The sequence below is a fragment of the Pongo abelii genome, chromosome 8 (genome assembly GCF_028885655.2).
Source record: "Pongo abelii isolate AG06213 chromosome 8, NHGRI_mPonAbe1-v2.0_pri, whole genome shotgun sequence".
Classification (NCBI taxonomy): Eukaryota; Metazoa; Chordata; class Mammalia; order Primates; family Hominidae; genus Pongo; species Pongo abelii.
Genome location: NC_071993.2, coordinates 15,650,286 through 15,666,302, shown reverse-complemented (window position 1 = coordinate 15,666,302; position 16,017 = coordinate 15,650,286). Strand labels below are relative to the sequence as shown.

Below are 16,017 nucleotides of genomic sequence, written 5' to 3'. Positions count from 1 at the left end.
TACCCCAGGTGTGACAACCAAAATTGTCTCCAGATATTGCCAATGTCCTCGGGGGACAATATCATCCCATTTTGAACCAATGACCTAAGGAGAGGCACAGTGCCCAATTTATTTGACTTTTTAAAAAATCAAACCATTGTGTATTCATTCACTCATCAAATATGTAGGGAGGACCTACTGGTGCCGCTGCTTCAGGGTCTAGTTATAGGAGAAATAGCTGTGAACACAACAGACATAGCACCTGCCTTCACAGGGCTGTTATCTCAGTGGAGGGAATCAGAAACTGAGCAGGCAAACAGATGCATCAGTGCCAGGAAGAAAGTGGAATGGGGTAGTGAGATCAGGGCAGTGGGATAAATAGTAGGGAGTGGGGCTGCTTCTGCAGGTATGATGGGCACAGGAGAGCCCTAGGAGGAGGTGCCACAGAACTGAGACCCGAGTCACGCAAAGACCTGCAGGCAGAGCCCCAGACAGAAGACAACCAGCTGTGCAAAGGCCCTGAGGCCAGAATACTTTAGACGTGTTCAAGGAACAAATGGAGACCAGTGTGTCAGTATTACCACTGATGAGACAGAAATTATAGGAATTACATACCATGGATGGGAGCCTGATTTTAGTCTAAGTGCAATGGACCACCACAAAATTAACCTAAGGAGTGATGTGATAATAATTATGTTTTTTAAGGAACACGAGTAAATAAATAAATTAATACATACTCTAACAAAGCAATACTACACAGTAATAAAAAGGATCGAATTAGATACAATGGCATGGATGAATCTCAGGCACACAATACTGAATTTTAAAGTCAATTATGATTCCATTTATAAAAAGCTAAAAAAAAAAACAGGCAAACTAAGCAGTAGGTTGGTAAAAGTTTAAAGGAAAAGAAGGAAATGAAAGTACAAATTCAGGAGAGTAGTAGCCTCTTAGGGTAGAAGACATTTAGCAAGAAACGAAGAGAATGTTTCAAAGGTACTTGTAATGTTTCACTAAAGTCAGCGGTAGGCATGTGGATATTCATCTTGGCTTCTTTCTCTATCATCATGTGTTATAAATGATTTATGTTTACTCAGCATCTAATAAAACAGCTTTGAAAGGGCAATATTGAAAGCACTAGGTTTGGAAGCTACTGCAATAGTCCAGAGGGAAATGGTGGTGGATTAATCTAGGGCAAAACAGTGGAGCAAGTGGAGCAAGGTATGAGTCTGGATTGATTTTGGAGGAAAAACTAACAGTACTGGTTGAATTTATTGTGAGAGGATGAGAGAAAGAGAAGAATCAAGATTGACTCCAAGGTTTTTTTGCCTAAGCCAAATGGTGAGGAAGACTTGGGGGAACACTGTTTCAGGAGAGGAAACCAAGAGTTCTGTTCTGAACCCTGTATTAGTTATCTATCGGTGCATAACAAATTTCCCCAAAACCTAGCAGCTTAAAACCATAGACATTCATCCTGTCACTCTCAGTCAGGAATCTGGCTATGGTTTAGCTGGGTGATTCTGGTTCAGTGTCTCTCCTGAGGTTACAGCTGAGATGTCGGTTGGGGCCGAAGTCATCTGAAGACTTGAGGGGCTGGAGGCTCTTTTCACAACATGGCTCAGAGACATGCACAGCAGGCCTTACCACGTGGCCCTCTCCACAGTGCTGCTTGAGCGATCTCCTAACATGGCAACTAGCTTCCCCCAGGCAAGTAAGCCAGGAGATGCCAAGGCTCTTACATATTTTCTGACCTAGCCTAGGAAGCCACTTTCTGTTATTTCCACAATGTCCTATTATTTGCACATATCTGCCATATTCATTCAGTACGCGAGGCACCCACACAAGGGTGTGAATACCAGGAGGCAAGAATCCCTGGTGGCCATCTTGGAGGGTTGCTACCACAGATCGTTAGCCAACTCTTGAATTTCCTACTTTTAGATGCAATTTGTCTGAAAGCATAAACTATAAATCCTGTTTTTCTCTAGTCAGATGAAAGCTGGGAGTAAGCTATATTGTTGTGATCAATAGATTCATTTCTTAGGGCTGATGCAACAAAGGACCACAAACTAAGTGGCTTAAAACAACAGAAATTTATTCTCTCAAAGTCCAAAACCAGAAGTCTGAAACCAATGTGTCAGCAGGGTTGGTTCCTCCTGGAGGCTCTGAGGAATAAACTACCCCCTGCCTCCCTTCAAGTTATTTGTTTCTGTGGGGTTTTGGTGGTGGTGGTGGTGTTGTTGTTGTTGTTTTGGTTTTGTTTTTTTGATAGAGACAGGGTCTCACTATGTCACCCAAGCTGGAGTGAAGTGGTGCAGTCATAGCTCACTGCAGCCTTGAACTCCTGGGCTCAGACAACCCTCCCACCTCAGCCTCCTGAGTAGCTGGGACTATAGGTGCCTGGGACTATAGGTGCCTGGCACCATGCCAGGCTCAGTTTTTAATTATTTTTATAGAGATTATATCTTGCTCTGTTGCCTAGGCTGGTCTCAAACTTCTGGCTTCCAGTGATCCTCCCGCCTTGGCCTCCCAAAGCACTGGGCTTAGGGGCATGAACCACCAGGCCTGGCCCCTCCTAGCTTCTGGTGGTTGCCAGTAATCCTGGGCATTCAGTGGCTTGTAGACCACCACTCTACTCTCCTTCCATCTCCCATCACCTTCCCCTCTGTGTCTCTGTGTCCCTGTGTCTTCTGTTTCTTATAAGGACACTCATTGGATTTAGAGCCCACCCTAATCCCAGTACAATCTCATCTCAAACCTTACCTTAATTAATTCTGCAAAGACCATTATTCCAAACAAGGTCATATTACGAGATTCTAAGTGAACATGAATTTGGGGAAGACATTATTCAACCCCCTAAAATCAATAATCTTCCATCCCCACTAGCAAAGCCTGACTCTATTTTGCTACAGTATTGTACCAATTTCTTTAATCTAGTAAATATGCTCCTTAAACTACTTCACCAATCTTACTAATATGAGAAGAAAGCAATTAATTAGGGTTTAAATTGTTTTTGTTATGACTCTGTTCACTACATACATTTTCCATCTACTCTTAGACATTATCACTAAATAGGCAACATTTTGAACCAGAACAGTTGGGGCTGAAGTCATCTGAAGGCTTGAGTGGGGCTGGAGATGCAGTGCAGATGCTCTTGCAGTTTGGGTAAATATTGGCAAAAGTGTATCAGTAAACACAGGGGTGAGCATATTTTTGAATTTCATATGTGAAAACTGCTTATTAGCAAAGGGATGTGCAAAAAACTACAGAAATACATTAAATTCAAGTTTTAGGAGGAATGCCCCTGACTAACATTAGACAGAGTCTATTTTCTCTGTCTTTGGTAGATACTGGGTCAGGATGCAGGAGCTCAGTTCCATTCCTGCCTGGTTGTGTTCAAAGCACTTAACTTTCATGGGGCTCAAGTTCCGTATTTGTGAAATGAAGAGATTTGACTAAAGTCTCCTTTCATGCCTGAAAATTCACTGATTCTATAGGTAGCTCACAGGTAATTTATGGTGTTTATTCTACTTGGCGTAAGCCAGCAATAACTCTGTATGCTCTTAATAGCCTACTTTTTTATTGTGTTGATGTTTTGGTTGACCGAAACATCTAAATGGCTCTTTACACTTAAGGAACAGCCCGCCAATCTTTCCAAAGAGGGTTGTTTGTCTGCAAATAGTCAGGTTATTATTGAGTGATTGCCATGTAGCTAAGCACCGTGATACACGCTTGTATATGAATGACTCATTTAATTCTTACAGCAATCCCGTGGGACATGTATTATTATTGTCAGCTGCATTTTATAGATGAGCAAACTGAGACATAGATATTATATGGCCTTCCCAAGTCACATAGAGAGTAAGGGGGAGAATCTTGAGCTTTTACCCTATGTATGTTACTACACTGGACTGCTGAACTAAAGATTACTATAACAGCCTCTGTAGACTTTATATTTTGATCACTGTACTACAGATGGCTAAACTATAACTCTTATATTATGGATAACTATACTATAACTTCTATATAAAGGTTTTAAATACTGTGTATTAAACTTTTTCAAGATATTTAAATTGGATAGCATGCTATTTCAGAATCCAATAAAGAAAACATCTTATGATTCTTGAATTATACTGTCCAATACAGTAGTAATAGTCATGTGTGGCTATTTAAAGTATTTCAATTTGACTAAAGTTTAAAATTCATTTCCCCAGTCTCACCAATCACATCTTAAGTATTTAAGAGTCACAGCTCATGGCTACTGCATTGGTCTGTGCAGATTAAGAGCATTTCTCTTATTGAAGAAAGTTCTATGCAGCAGCACTGTTTTAAAATATTAGGGAAGTATATTTCCATTCAAAATTGCAAGATTCGATCATATAATCAATTATTATATCTATGATTATAGACCTGGATTGTGTTTAATAACAGCTTTGTGACGTTCCTTATATCCCCTCGTAAAGTAAGAATTAGGCCCCCTTTGCCCCATAACAGTGTCATTGGCCACCGTAAAAGTCAAAATCTCTATCAGGAATCTACTTTCCCCTAAGTGTGATGTTACAGGTTTGAATAAACACAACAGCTTCCTGCTCGCCCTCCTGTGTAGTGAGCAAAGACAGCAAAACGAGGTGATATGTAGACCAAGGGGCCGAATATACTGGCTTTACTTCAAAGTTTAGATATAAGCATGAAGCATGCAAGTTAACTTTTGGATTCAGATCTGCTGAGTGAATAAAATGTTTAAATTCTGCCATATGTAATGAAAAAAAAAAAAAACTTGTGAGGTTGTGTTAGGAAGTTGTTTTGGGAAGGAAAGTGGAGGAATCTCCCCAAAAATATATCTGTAGTTGACACCAGAGGGTAAGCTCCTCAAGAGCAGGAGGAATGTTTTCTTGTCTTTGAATCTTCTTCCCAGCCCTTGTATCACCTGACACAGGATACTGCTCATAATGCTTTAATGAATGAAACATCTCAGGCCAAATGCTAGGTTTGGCTGGTACACAAGTCCTTGTCTATTTAAAATGAAACCAGTCAAACTAACCAACAAATGAGATCATAACAAATTATCCCTCATGGCCTAAGGCGACTAGCTCAGGAAGCAGCAGATATTCTAGACATGTAAAAACTTGTGATACCTTTGAACAAAGTGAACAAGAAGTGATTTTTGATGCCTTTCTCTGGGGTCTCTGGAAATACCACCTTGATGGCTTGGTTTGAGATGCAAAAGTGATGCAGGGCAGGTGAACCCCAAAACTGGAGCTTAGCCCATGAGCATTCTTGGCTTCATTCAGAAAAGAATTCAAGCAACCCCATGTTGCCTTTTCAGGTGACAGGTGACACTGCTTTGTGGCAAAAAGGGGTTCATTCTTTATGAGAGGATGTAAGGAAAGTCACAATCTTGAACAGCCTTTTATTGAACTGGCCCTGCTCCCTGAGGAGCAGGGCTAACTCCTAGGCAGCACACACAGAGCTGGACTTGGTGGGCTCTTGGCAACTCTCTTTATATCCACTTATACCCATGTTCAATTATATGCAACTTAAGGGGTAGGTGAATGCAAATTGAAGGGCAAGTTATTCAGAACTCTCTAGAAAAGGGGCAGTAACTTCCAGGTCATTGCCATGGAAATGGGCAGTAATTTCTGGGTTGTTGCCATGGCATTTGTAAACTGTCATGGTGCTGGCGGGAGTGTCTTATGCTGATGAGCAATGAAGGCAGCTAGGGATTGCTTTAGTAGCTATTGGCTGCCTTCAGCCAGTTTCTTCCCTTCATCCTGTCTATACCAGGTCTTGTTTTAGTCATCAGGATTGTGACCAGAAAACAAGTCCTGTCGGTCCCATACCTCAAAAGCACAGGTACAGCCAAGAATGCACCTATGCTGACATCTGTGCCCAGCCAACCCATTCACCAGAAGAATCTTCCATGAGGAGCTTGGGCTCATGTTTGTTATGACATTTGGCTTTCCTCCCAAATACTTGCACCTCATCCTCCCTCAAGCCACAAGCTCTTCTGATTTAGTGAGTTTAGCAAAGACTTCTTGCATTTTGGGCAGAGGCGAGCATCTCATTTTCTTACATCTTTCAAACTGAAACCCTCCAGGTTGAGATGAGAAGGCTTCCAAACTGAGAAGAGAACATGGATGGAACTGGAGGCTGCTATGTTAAGTGAAATAAGCCAGGCACAGAAAGACAAATATCACATGTTCTCACTCCTACGTGGGAGCTAAAAGGGTGGATCTCATGGAAGCAGAGAGCAGATTCATCATTACCAGAGGCTGGGAAGGGAAGGTGGGGTACAGGGATGAAAAGAGGTTGGTTAAAGGGTACAAAAACACAGAAGGATTAAGTTCTAATAGTCAATAGTACAGTGGGGAGATTATAGTTAACAATAATTGTCTATTTCAAAGTAGCTAGAAGGAAGATTTGTAATTGTATTAGTATGTTTTCACGCTGCTAATGAAGACATACCTGAGACTGGGTAATTTATAAAGGAAAGATGTTTAATTGACTCACAGTTCCACATGGCTGGGGAGGCCTCACAATCACAGCAGAAGGCAAAGGAGAAGCAAAACATGTCTTACATGGTGGCAAGAGAGCATGTGCAGGGGAACTCCCATCTATAAAACCATCAGATCTCATGAGACTTACTACAACAAGAACAGTATGGGAGAAATCGCCCCGTGATTCAATTATCTCCACCTAGCCCCACCCTTGACACTGGGGATTATTACAATTCAAGGCGAGATTTGGGTGGGGACACAGCCAAATCATATCAGTAATGTTCCCAATGCAAAGAAAAGACAAATGTTTGAGGTGACAGATACCCCAATTGCCCTGAGTTGATCATTACACATTGCATACAGGTACCAAAATAACACATGTACCTCCAAAATGCATGCAGCTAATAGATATCAGTAAAAATAAATAAGAATTAGGCTGCCTTTCCTCTTTGAGCCACACCCTAATTTGATTCTTTTCAGTTCCACAAGGCAGACAATTCAGGATCTCAGAGAACAGAGACAAGTCCAAAGAGTCATGATTGTTCTTTTATTACCTGCCCAAAATAATGACCCGCAGTATTGGGTCACACTGGCTCAGCTTCTGGTCCACTTCCAAAGGGGAGATAGTGTCAAATGTCTGAGTAGTGCAAGACCTCAACCCACAATGCTGACATAATTTATCTAGACTTAACCTGGGGGAGAGACATGGTGATGAATAATGTTGGCTGCAACTCCCCATGCTCCTTGGACACAACCAGGAGACAGATTCAAAGGGATGAGGTGTTTTGATACCTTTTATTTCATCTACTGAGACAGAGACCAGAGACCCTTAGTGACATTCAATCAGAATTCTGTTGCCTCGTTTGAGGTAGGTTCCATGATCAGAGCCACTCACGAACTCCTTCTCACTTTGAGGAAATGAGAGGCAAGCTTCCCTCTATTCTGTAGTTGAAGTGGAAGAAGTAAGCACACACCCCAAAGAAGCTCTGCAAAATATCCTATATATTTGCATACAACATATCTTCCAGAAATGCTACACATAGATCTTTGTATAGTTTATAACCAGTCTGTCCATTCCCTTGTCTTCTAAGGAAACGTTATTTTAAAAAAAAAAAAAAAAAAACTTTACTTGAAAATGAAAATGTCAGGTGGTTTCTTGAAGGGTCTTTCGTAAAATTTGCAACTTCAAATAAAAGTTCTCCTGAGTTCATAGAAAACCTAATTCTAAGTTTAATAATTCAGAGAATCCAAGTGTTAGCCTCCTCATGATAAACTGTCATCTGAGTCTTTTATCATTTAATTATTTTGTTGGCATGCATTTATTAGCACTAAACTAAATTAAAAGCACTTCTTTAAAGACTGAACAAAAATGATGTCATTTTAACACCTTAACAATTTGTCATAAACTTGAATATTTTCACTGGCCTTTTCAAATTAGATTCTGCTTTTCTTAAGTGACATAGGCTTCCATAGAGTGCCAATTTTCTTAACTATAGTTTGTTTTTTTTTTTTTTTTGAGACGGAGTCTCACTCAGCCGCCCAGGCTGGAGTACAGTGGCATGATCTCAGCTCACTGCAACCATCATCTCCCGGGTTCAAGTGATTCTCCTGTCTCAGCCTCCCGAGTAGCTGGGATTACAGGCACCCGCCATCATGCCCAGCTAATTTTTATATTTTAGTAGAGACAGAGTTTCACCATGTTGGCCAGGCTGGTCTTGAACTCCTGACCTCAGGTGATCCGCCTGCCTCAGCCTCCCAAAGTGTTAGGATTACAGGCATGAGCCACTGCACCTGGCCAACTATAGAACTTTTTAATTGAATAGCCAGGATGACTGAACCACTTGCATTTAGTTGATTTGCTTATGATCACTCTATTGCTTGGCTGTTGCTTTTTATTTTTTTCTTAGAAACAGGGTCTCCCTCTGTTGAAGTGCAGTGGTGCAATCACATCTCATTGCAGCCTCAAACTTCCAGGTTCCTCCCACCTCAGCCTTCTGATTGTCTGGGACTACAGACCCATGCCACCACACCTGGTTAATTTTTGTTTTTTTTTTTGTTTGTTTGTTTTTTTGTGTGTGTGTGTGGAGATGAGGTCTCACTATGTTACCCAGGCTGATCTCAAACTGCTGGGTTCAAGTGATCCTCTTGCCTTGGCCTTCCAAGGCACTGGGATTACAGGCATGAGACACTGTGCCCAGCCAATTGTTACTTTTTATCCAAGAGTTGGAAGAGAGGTGCCTTAACGAATTCCCAAGTCTATACAACCTAAATGACAACAACACATTCCTCCTGTTACTTTTGAGCATCACCTCCTACCGAAAAGAGGGAGAACAACTTTTCAATGAGGCAGGACTCCTATCATTATGACACTAGAGTGTAGGGGGAAATTACTATTTTAGCCCACACACTTCAGTTGTGTACACGACATTCTATTCTGGTAGGAGGCTGATCAAGTGAAAATTACATCTTCGTTTTCCTGTTAAAGAAGACCCGGTGTCTGCAAAAAGTCAGTAGTAATTGAGGGGCTTTGGAAACAATAAATATTTAGCACAAGTAGAGTCAGAAAAGAAGAATCTGTAGCAACATTTTTAAGTCTAGGGAAAAGCATCACTTCCAGAGATATGGGAAAGACGGGTACAAGTTGCTGTGTGCTCACCCACATCGTTAGCCCAAATTTCTGCACTGCCACAATTTCTGCTTATTTCAGTGTCAGGTGCCAAATGCTAAAGAGGAATGTGTTATTATAATCTAAGAATACACTGTACATTGGGGCCTATTAACAGTTTTGTCATACAACCCAGGAAGAGGGAAACATTTTCTGCCCTCCTAATCCAGGCTAGAAAGTTTACAATTCTTGGTGGATATGACTTGTTGCGTTATGTTGGTTTCTGTCCATGTAATGAACATGCAAAGTGGTCAGAAACAGATTGCATGTAGGTTAATCCTAAATGGTCCCCTATATCTGTGATTGTTGCTTGAAATAGAAATTTCCTTCACAGGTGAAAGTTTTGCCAGTAATTCCTTAGGTTTTGTCACCTCAAAAGGCTTGGTTTCTGGTAAATATTGAGTATTTCAAAACAGGCTACATAAAATGGATATGTGCTTTAAAATAATTATTGGAAAGGAATTAAGCAGCTGGAAGTTGGGAGTGGGAGAGCTTGTGTCATTGCCTGACACACTAGGTCGCTAACTCCTCCATTTGTTATCAACTCTTACATTTATTGGTACCATGCCTATAAGCAAATCATTGTGCAAAAGTGCATCTTACAGACAGCCAATGAGCTACAAACCATGGTTTAAATGATGCGGTAATGACAGAGGAGCAAGGCATTTTCTGGGGATTAATAGCCAGCTGGGGCAAGAGGAAGGTCCTCCATGTTGCCAAGGGATATTAACCCCAGCTGGGTTTTCAATCCTAAATTGCCTACAATGTGGCAGTGATTGCTATTACATAAGTAGATTGCTATATGGGAGAGAGGTTATCTTGAACATAAGAATAATACTATTGTTACATAAAAAGCACAACTGGAAGCATTTAACTTTGGATGTGGAATCACTATTACAACTCTGCCTGTAATGGCTTTTCAAGAGTTATTAAATACTCACCTGTGCCATGCCTCTGACCTACAGTGCAGGACTTGGGTATCTTTGATGCTGACTCTGCTGATCAGTCTAATAAACCACGTTTTCCATTCCTTGGAGCTCCAGAGCATTCTTTAAAAGTGAAGAAAATGCATTTTTTTTTCCTTCCAAAAAGGGTGGAAGAAACCTTGCTTTTGGAGAATGCGTTTAAAACAAAGAACAGATTGATCTAGGAGAAGTGGTGTTACAGGCTGTTTGTTTATCTTATTGTGTCCGGAATTGGTGGGTTCTTGGTCTCACTGACTTCAAGAATGAAGCCGTGGACCCTCGCGGTGAGTGTTACAGTTCTTAAAGGCGGCGTATCCGGAGTTTGTTCCTTCTGATGTTCGGATGTGTTCAGAATTTCTTCCTTCTGGTGGGTTCGTGCTCTCGCTGGCTCAGGAGTGAAGCTGCAGACCCTCGCGGTGAGTGTTACAGTTCTTAAAGGCGTTAAAGGCGGTGTGTCCGGAGTTTGTTCCTTCTGATGTTCGGATGTGTTCAGTTTCTTTCTACTGGTGGGTTCGTGGGCTCGCTGGCTCAGGAGTGAAGCTGCGGACCTTCGCGGTGAATGTTACAGCTCTTAAGGCGTCGCAGAGTTGTTCAGTTCCTCCCGGTGGGTTCGTGGTCTGGTTGGCTTTAGGAGTGAAGCTGCAGACCTGCAAGGTGAGTGTTACAGCTCATAAAGGCAGTGTGGACCCAAAGAGTGAGCAGCAGCAAGATTTATTGTAAACAGCGAAAGAACAAAGCTCCCACAGCGTGGAAGGAGACCCCAGCGGTTGCCACTGCTGGCTCGGGCAGCCTGCTTTTATTCTCTTATCTGGCCCCACCCATATCCTGCTGATTGGTCCATTTTACAGAGAGCCCAGTGGTCTGTTTTGACAGGGTGCTCATTGGTGTGTTTACAATCCCTGAGCTACACACAAAGGTTCTGCAGGTCCCCACTAGACTAGCTAGATACAGAGTGTGGACACAAAGGTTCTCCAAGTCCCCACCAGAGTAGCTAGATACATAGTGTCCATTGGTACATTCACAAACCCTGAGCTAGACACAGGGTGCTGATTGGTGAGTTTACAAACCTTGAGCTAGATACAGAGTGCCAATTGGTGTATTTACAATCCCCTAGCTAGACATAAAGGTTCTCCAAGTCCCCACCAGTCAGGAGCCCAGCTGGCTTCACCTAATGGATCCCACACTGGGGCCGCAGGTGGAGCTGCCTGCCGTCCTGTGCCCTGCGCCTGCACTCCTCAGCCCTTGGGTGGTCGTTGGGAACCGGGCGCCCTAGAGCAGAGGGCGGTGCTCGTCAGGGAGGCTCGGGCTGCACAGGAGCCCACGGAGGGTGGGGTGAGGCTCAGGCATGGGGGGCTGCAGGTCCCGAGCCCTGCCCCGCCGGGAGTCAGCTAAGGCCTGGGGAGAAATGGAGCACAGCGCGGGTGGGCTGGCACTGCTGGGGGACCCAGCACACCCTCCGCAGCCGCTGGCCAGAGTGCTAAGCCCCTCATTGCCAGGGGCCGGCAGGGCCAGCCAGCCATCCGGCCGCTCCGACTGTGGGGCCCACTGAGCCCACACCCACCTGGAACTCGCGCTGGCCCGCAAGCACCGCGCGCAGCCCCGGTTCCCACCTCCGCCTCTCCCTCCACACCTCCCCGCAAGCTGAGGGAGCCGGCTCCGGCCTCGGCCAGCCTAGGAAGGGGCTCCCACAGTACAACCGCGGGCTGAAGGGCTCAAGTGCCGCCAAAGTGGGATCCCAGGCAGAGGAGGTGCTGAGAGCCAGCCAGGGCTGTGAGGGCTGCCAGCACGCTGTCACCTCTCATTATTATTTGCTAGCACCCCAGGCTACATCCAGGCACACGACTAATTAGATTGAGGAGGTGAGAGCGTATCAATATCCCCTTCACAGGAACTGTAGCCCTCATTTTGTATCACTATCACCCTTTACAACTTCCTGAATTGCTTACTCTAATTAAAGGGAGAAAAGAAAGGGTGTCCAATTCAATAATGGAAAGTACTTTCATAATTGCCATCAAATGGATGGTACATGGAGTGGGAGGGTCGTCAAATGACCAAAGCATTAGATGTGTTCATTCACCCTTCATTCATGTGGTCAGACATCCAGTATTGATTAAGCTCTCCTGTGCACATTGTTCTAGGTTCTGTAGAAGATATAGACATTATATTCCATGGAATATGCCTTGCATGTTTGTATCACATAGTTGGGGAGAAAAGTAATAGAGAAAAATTAAAAATTAAACGACAATGTGAACCTTCCAAAAAATATGTTAGATACAGTCTCATCTCAGTCTCGCTGAATCAGAATCTCAGACTGATCTCAGGTATGTCTGAAGTTCAGCAACCACCGGAAATGGCAGTCAAGGTTGGTGATGAGGCTGGGTGTGGTGGCGCATGCCTGTGATGCCAGCACTTTGGGAGTCTGAGGCAGGAGGATCACTTGAGGTCAGGAGTTCAAGACCAGCCTGGCCAACATGGAGATACCCTGACTCTACTAAAAAAATACAAAAATTAGCCAGGCATGGTGGTGCTTGCCGGTAGTCCCAGCTACTTGGGAGGCTGAGGCAGGAGAATCACTTGAACCCGGGAGGTGGAGGTTGCAGTGAGCCGAGATCACACCACTGCACTCTAGCCTGGGCAACAGAATGAAACTCTGTCTCAAAAAAAAAGATTGGTGATGTGATGAATGGAAAATATGAGAAATCAAACTGCAGCCAACAGCAGGAAGGGCAAAGGAAGGAAGTGAAAGAAAGTTCCCTTAGAGAAACATATTAATCCACATTCTACATCCTAGATTTCAAATGCTGTCTATGATGCATTAGGAAACTTTCATATTTATAAATGCAGAATCTGTAAGAGAAAAGCATTCCATCTAGAAAGATTTTGATGCAGAGATGAAGTTTTCAAACTATTTATCAAAGACATGACTTCAAGAACAGTAATATTTTCTATCAATTTTTTATTGAACTTGGAGATAAAAGAAAACTTCTTCATTGGAGGTTTGGGAGCATGGAAACGCATTTGAGAATATAATTATAATCCTTACACACAAGATCTCATTACTAGAGTTTCTCTTGTTTCTATCAGTGAGGGTAGCAAGGAAATTAGATTGAAATCACCAGGTACACACGATTTTATGAGCAAAAGTTTCCGAATTGTATAAAAACACTTCTCAAACAAACAAAACTCCAACTTTTAGTTAAAATGGAAATGCTAAGAGAGAAGAGATCATTAGAATAACATCCAAAAAGGAATTTTCCCAAATGAGTAAAGTTGTTTATTCTGGAGGGTAGGGGTAGAAAGAAAGAAACATTCGAAGATATTGTAACTTTAAGTATATAAAAGTTACATACTATGTCCTGCCCTTACCATGTAGAGGAAAAAAGCATTTATCTAATGGAGAAAAAAATTCTGCCATAGGGGAAAAAGAACTTTGTAAAAAATATTTAAGCAAAATTACTACAGTCCAACCTGTTGGACTGGACTCAAGAGGCCCAACATTGGATTATAGACAGTGATGTACTGGTAGATTTTTACTAACTACTTTCTGGGAAGGAAAAAGAGCCCTGATCCATAATATTTGCCACTGATTTCAAGCCACCACCGTGATCGTCACGGAATACAGAGCTGGGAAGAGATGCCAGGTCCCACACCATTATGTAGTGTTTCGTCTTACAGATACAATCGACATAAATCACATCCTGAGCACAGATAATAGTCAAATGTAATAAAATAGCAAGCGTGTGGTTTTGAGTATTTATTACCTTTTTTTAGAAATATAATTTACTTAAGTTTACATTTATATAATTTAAGTTGTAATAATGGCTCTGTTTAACAACCGGCACCCAAAAGTCTTGAAATGGTCAACACTTGGGTCTCAAGAGCCATGATGAGCCAGTTAGGACCCAGCACTGGGTAGATCTAACCATTGTATCCAACAAAAGAGAGCCACAGAAGCTTCAGTTCTCCAAGCAGCCTTCCTGAGTCACTCTTAAATATTTTAACATTGACTTTTATCAACAGTTAATATGAGACCCAATTAAACAAACAGAGCTTTCACTGAGAAGCTCTGTTAAAAACACTGTTTGGCTCTAGGTCAGTGGTTCTTCACTGGGGTGATTTTGTTCCCCTGGGGACACTTGGCTGTAACGAGAGCGTTTTTTTTTTTTTTTTTTTTTTTTGAGAGGGAGTCTCACTCGGTTGCCCAGGCTGGAGTGCAGTGGCATGATCTCGGCTCACTGCAACCTCCGCCTCCCAAGTTCAAGCAACTCTCCCGCCTCAGCCTCCTGAGTAGCTGGGAATATAGGGACCTGCCACCATGCCCGGCTGATTTTTTGTGTTTTCAGTAGAGACAGGGTTTCACCATCCTGGCCAGGCTGGTCTTGAACTCCTGACCCGGTGATCTGCCCACCTTGGCCTCCGAAAGTGCTGGGATTCCACCACGCCCGGCCGGCATCTTTGATTGTCACAACTGAGGGAGGGTGCTATTAGCATCTAGCCAGGGGCCAGGGATGCTGGCCAAACGTCCTACAATGCAGAGGACAGGCCCCCCCCACCCCACCCTAACTCAGAATGGTAACAGTGCTTAGGCCAAGAAACCCTGTTGTGAGTCTTGTGTAATCTGTGAAATATACTACGCTTTTTTTTTCTTTTTGAGACAGAGTTTTGATCCTGTTGCCCAGGTCGGAGTGCAGTGGCATGCTCTCGGCTCACTGCAACCTGTGCCTCCCGGGTTCAAGCGATTATGCTGCCTCATCCTCCTGAATAGTTGGGATTACAGGCGCCTGCCACTATGCCCAGCTAATTTTTTTTTTTTTCGGATTTTTAGTAGAGACAGGGTTTCACCATGTTGGCCAGGATGGTCTCAAACTCCTGACCTCAGGTGATCCACCCACCTCAGCCTCCCAAAGTGCTGGGATTACAGGCATGAGTCACTGCTCCCGGCCAATACATTTCTTTATAACTTACTGCCAGTTTCTCTCCTAAAATATTTCCGTCCATCTGATAAGAATTTTATCACCCATTATGTTTCTCCTTTGTCCTTCACTAGCAGTAATTATATTAATTCTTTGCTTGCTCCTTTTTAGGACTCTGATTTTCTGTTTTTATTTTAACCTTATTATACACAGTCTTTTATTAATGAGACAAATTCTCCTTAGAAATAGGAAGAAGATAAATGGATGGATGGATGGATGCTTGGATGGATGGATGCTTGGATAGATGGATTCATGCTTGGATGCTTAGATGGATGGATGCATGGATGGATGGATGTGTGGGTAGATGGATGAATGCTTGGATGGGAGGAAAGAAGTTAAAAGAGAGAAAATTAAAAGGGAAGGAGGAAATTTTGCCTTGAAATGCAAAACACTGAAAATAATTGGGTGGCTGCCAGTATAACTCTTAAAAACTTTATATGAAATATATTTAAATAAATACTTTTACTTTCAGAGAAAAAATGATCCCTATGCTCTTGCATCCCTGGTTTCCTTTGAAGTTAAGAAGATGCCTTATAAAGATCAGCCAGCAAAACTCCCAGAAGGAAGCATAGCCGTGAGTATCTTTAAATATATATAGGCACAAATAATTTAATTGAAATAATTGTTTTAATCACTGTCTAGCTTGTGCTAGGCTTTAGTGTTTACATTGACTTGAGAAAAATTTTCCTCTTCAGCTCACCAATTTCTTACATTGGTCTGGAAATTTCCTAGTGCCTTTTGATCTGGTTTTTGAACTTTCAATATAAATGTCTACCCCAGAAAATTACAGGGCAGGACTAATACCATTTTTAAATGAAGACATTTTATTCAGAGAAATTCAGATAGCAGTTATCATTACTATGAAATCGCACTGATTCTTTCATTTTAAACAGCATGATTAGTCAGGTAAGAAGGGAGGAAATTCTTTCTTAGGGAGAGTA

General features: G+C 42.6%; 1 protein-coding gene across 2 annotated transcripts in view; it reads left to right on the top strand.

Annotated features, from left to right (window-relative positions):
* ITGA8 (integrin subunit alpha 8) overlaps window positions 1-16,017 on the top strand; it is a 199,316-nt gene that overhangs the window by 166,750 nt on the left and 16,549 nt on the right. For both annotated transcript variants that reach the window (XM_024253918.3, XM_024253917.3), the window contains exon 28: window positions 15,549-15,650. In XM_024253918.3, coding sequence (XP_024109686.2) covers window positions 15,549-15,650 — 102 coding nt within the window. The remainder of the gene's footprint in view (window positions 1-15,548; window positions 15,651-16,017) is intronic.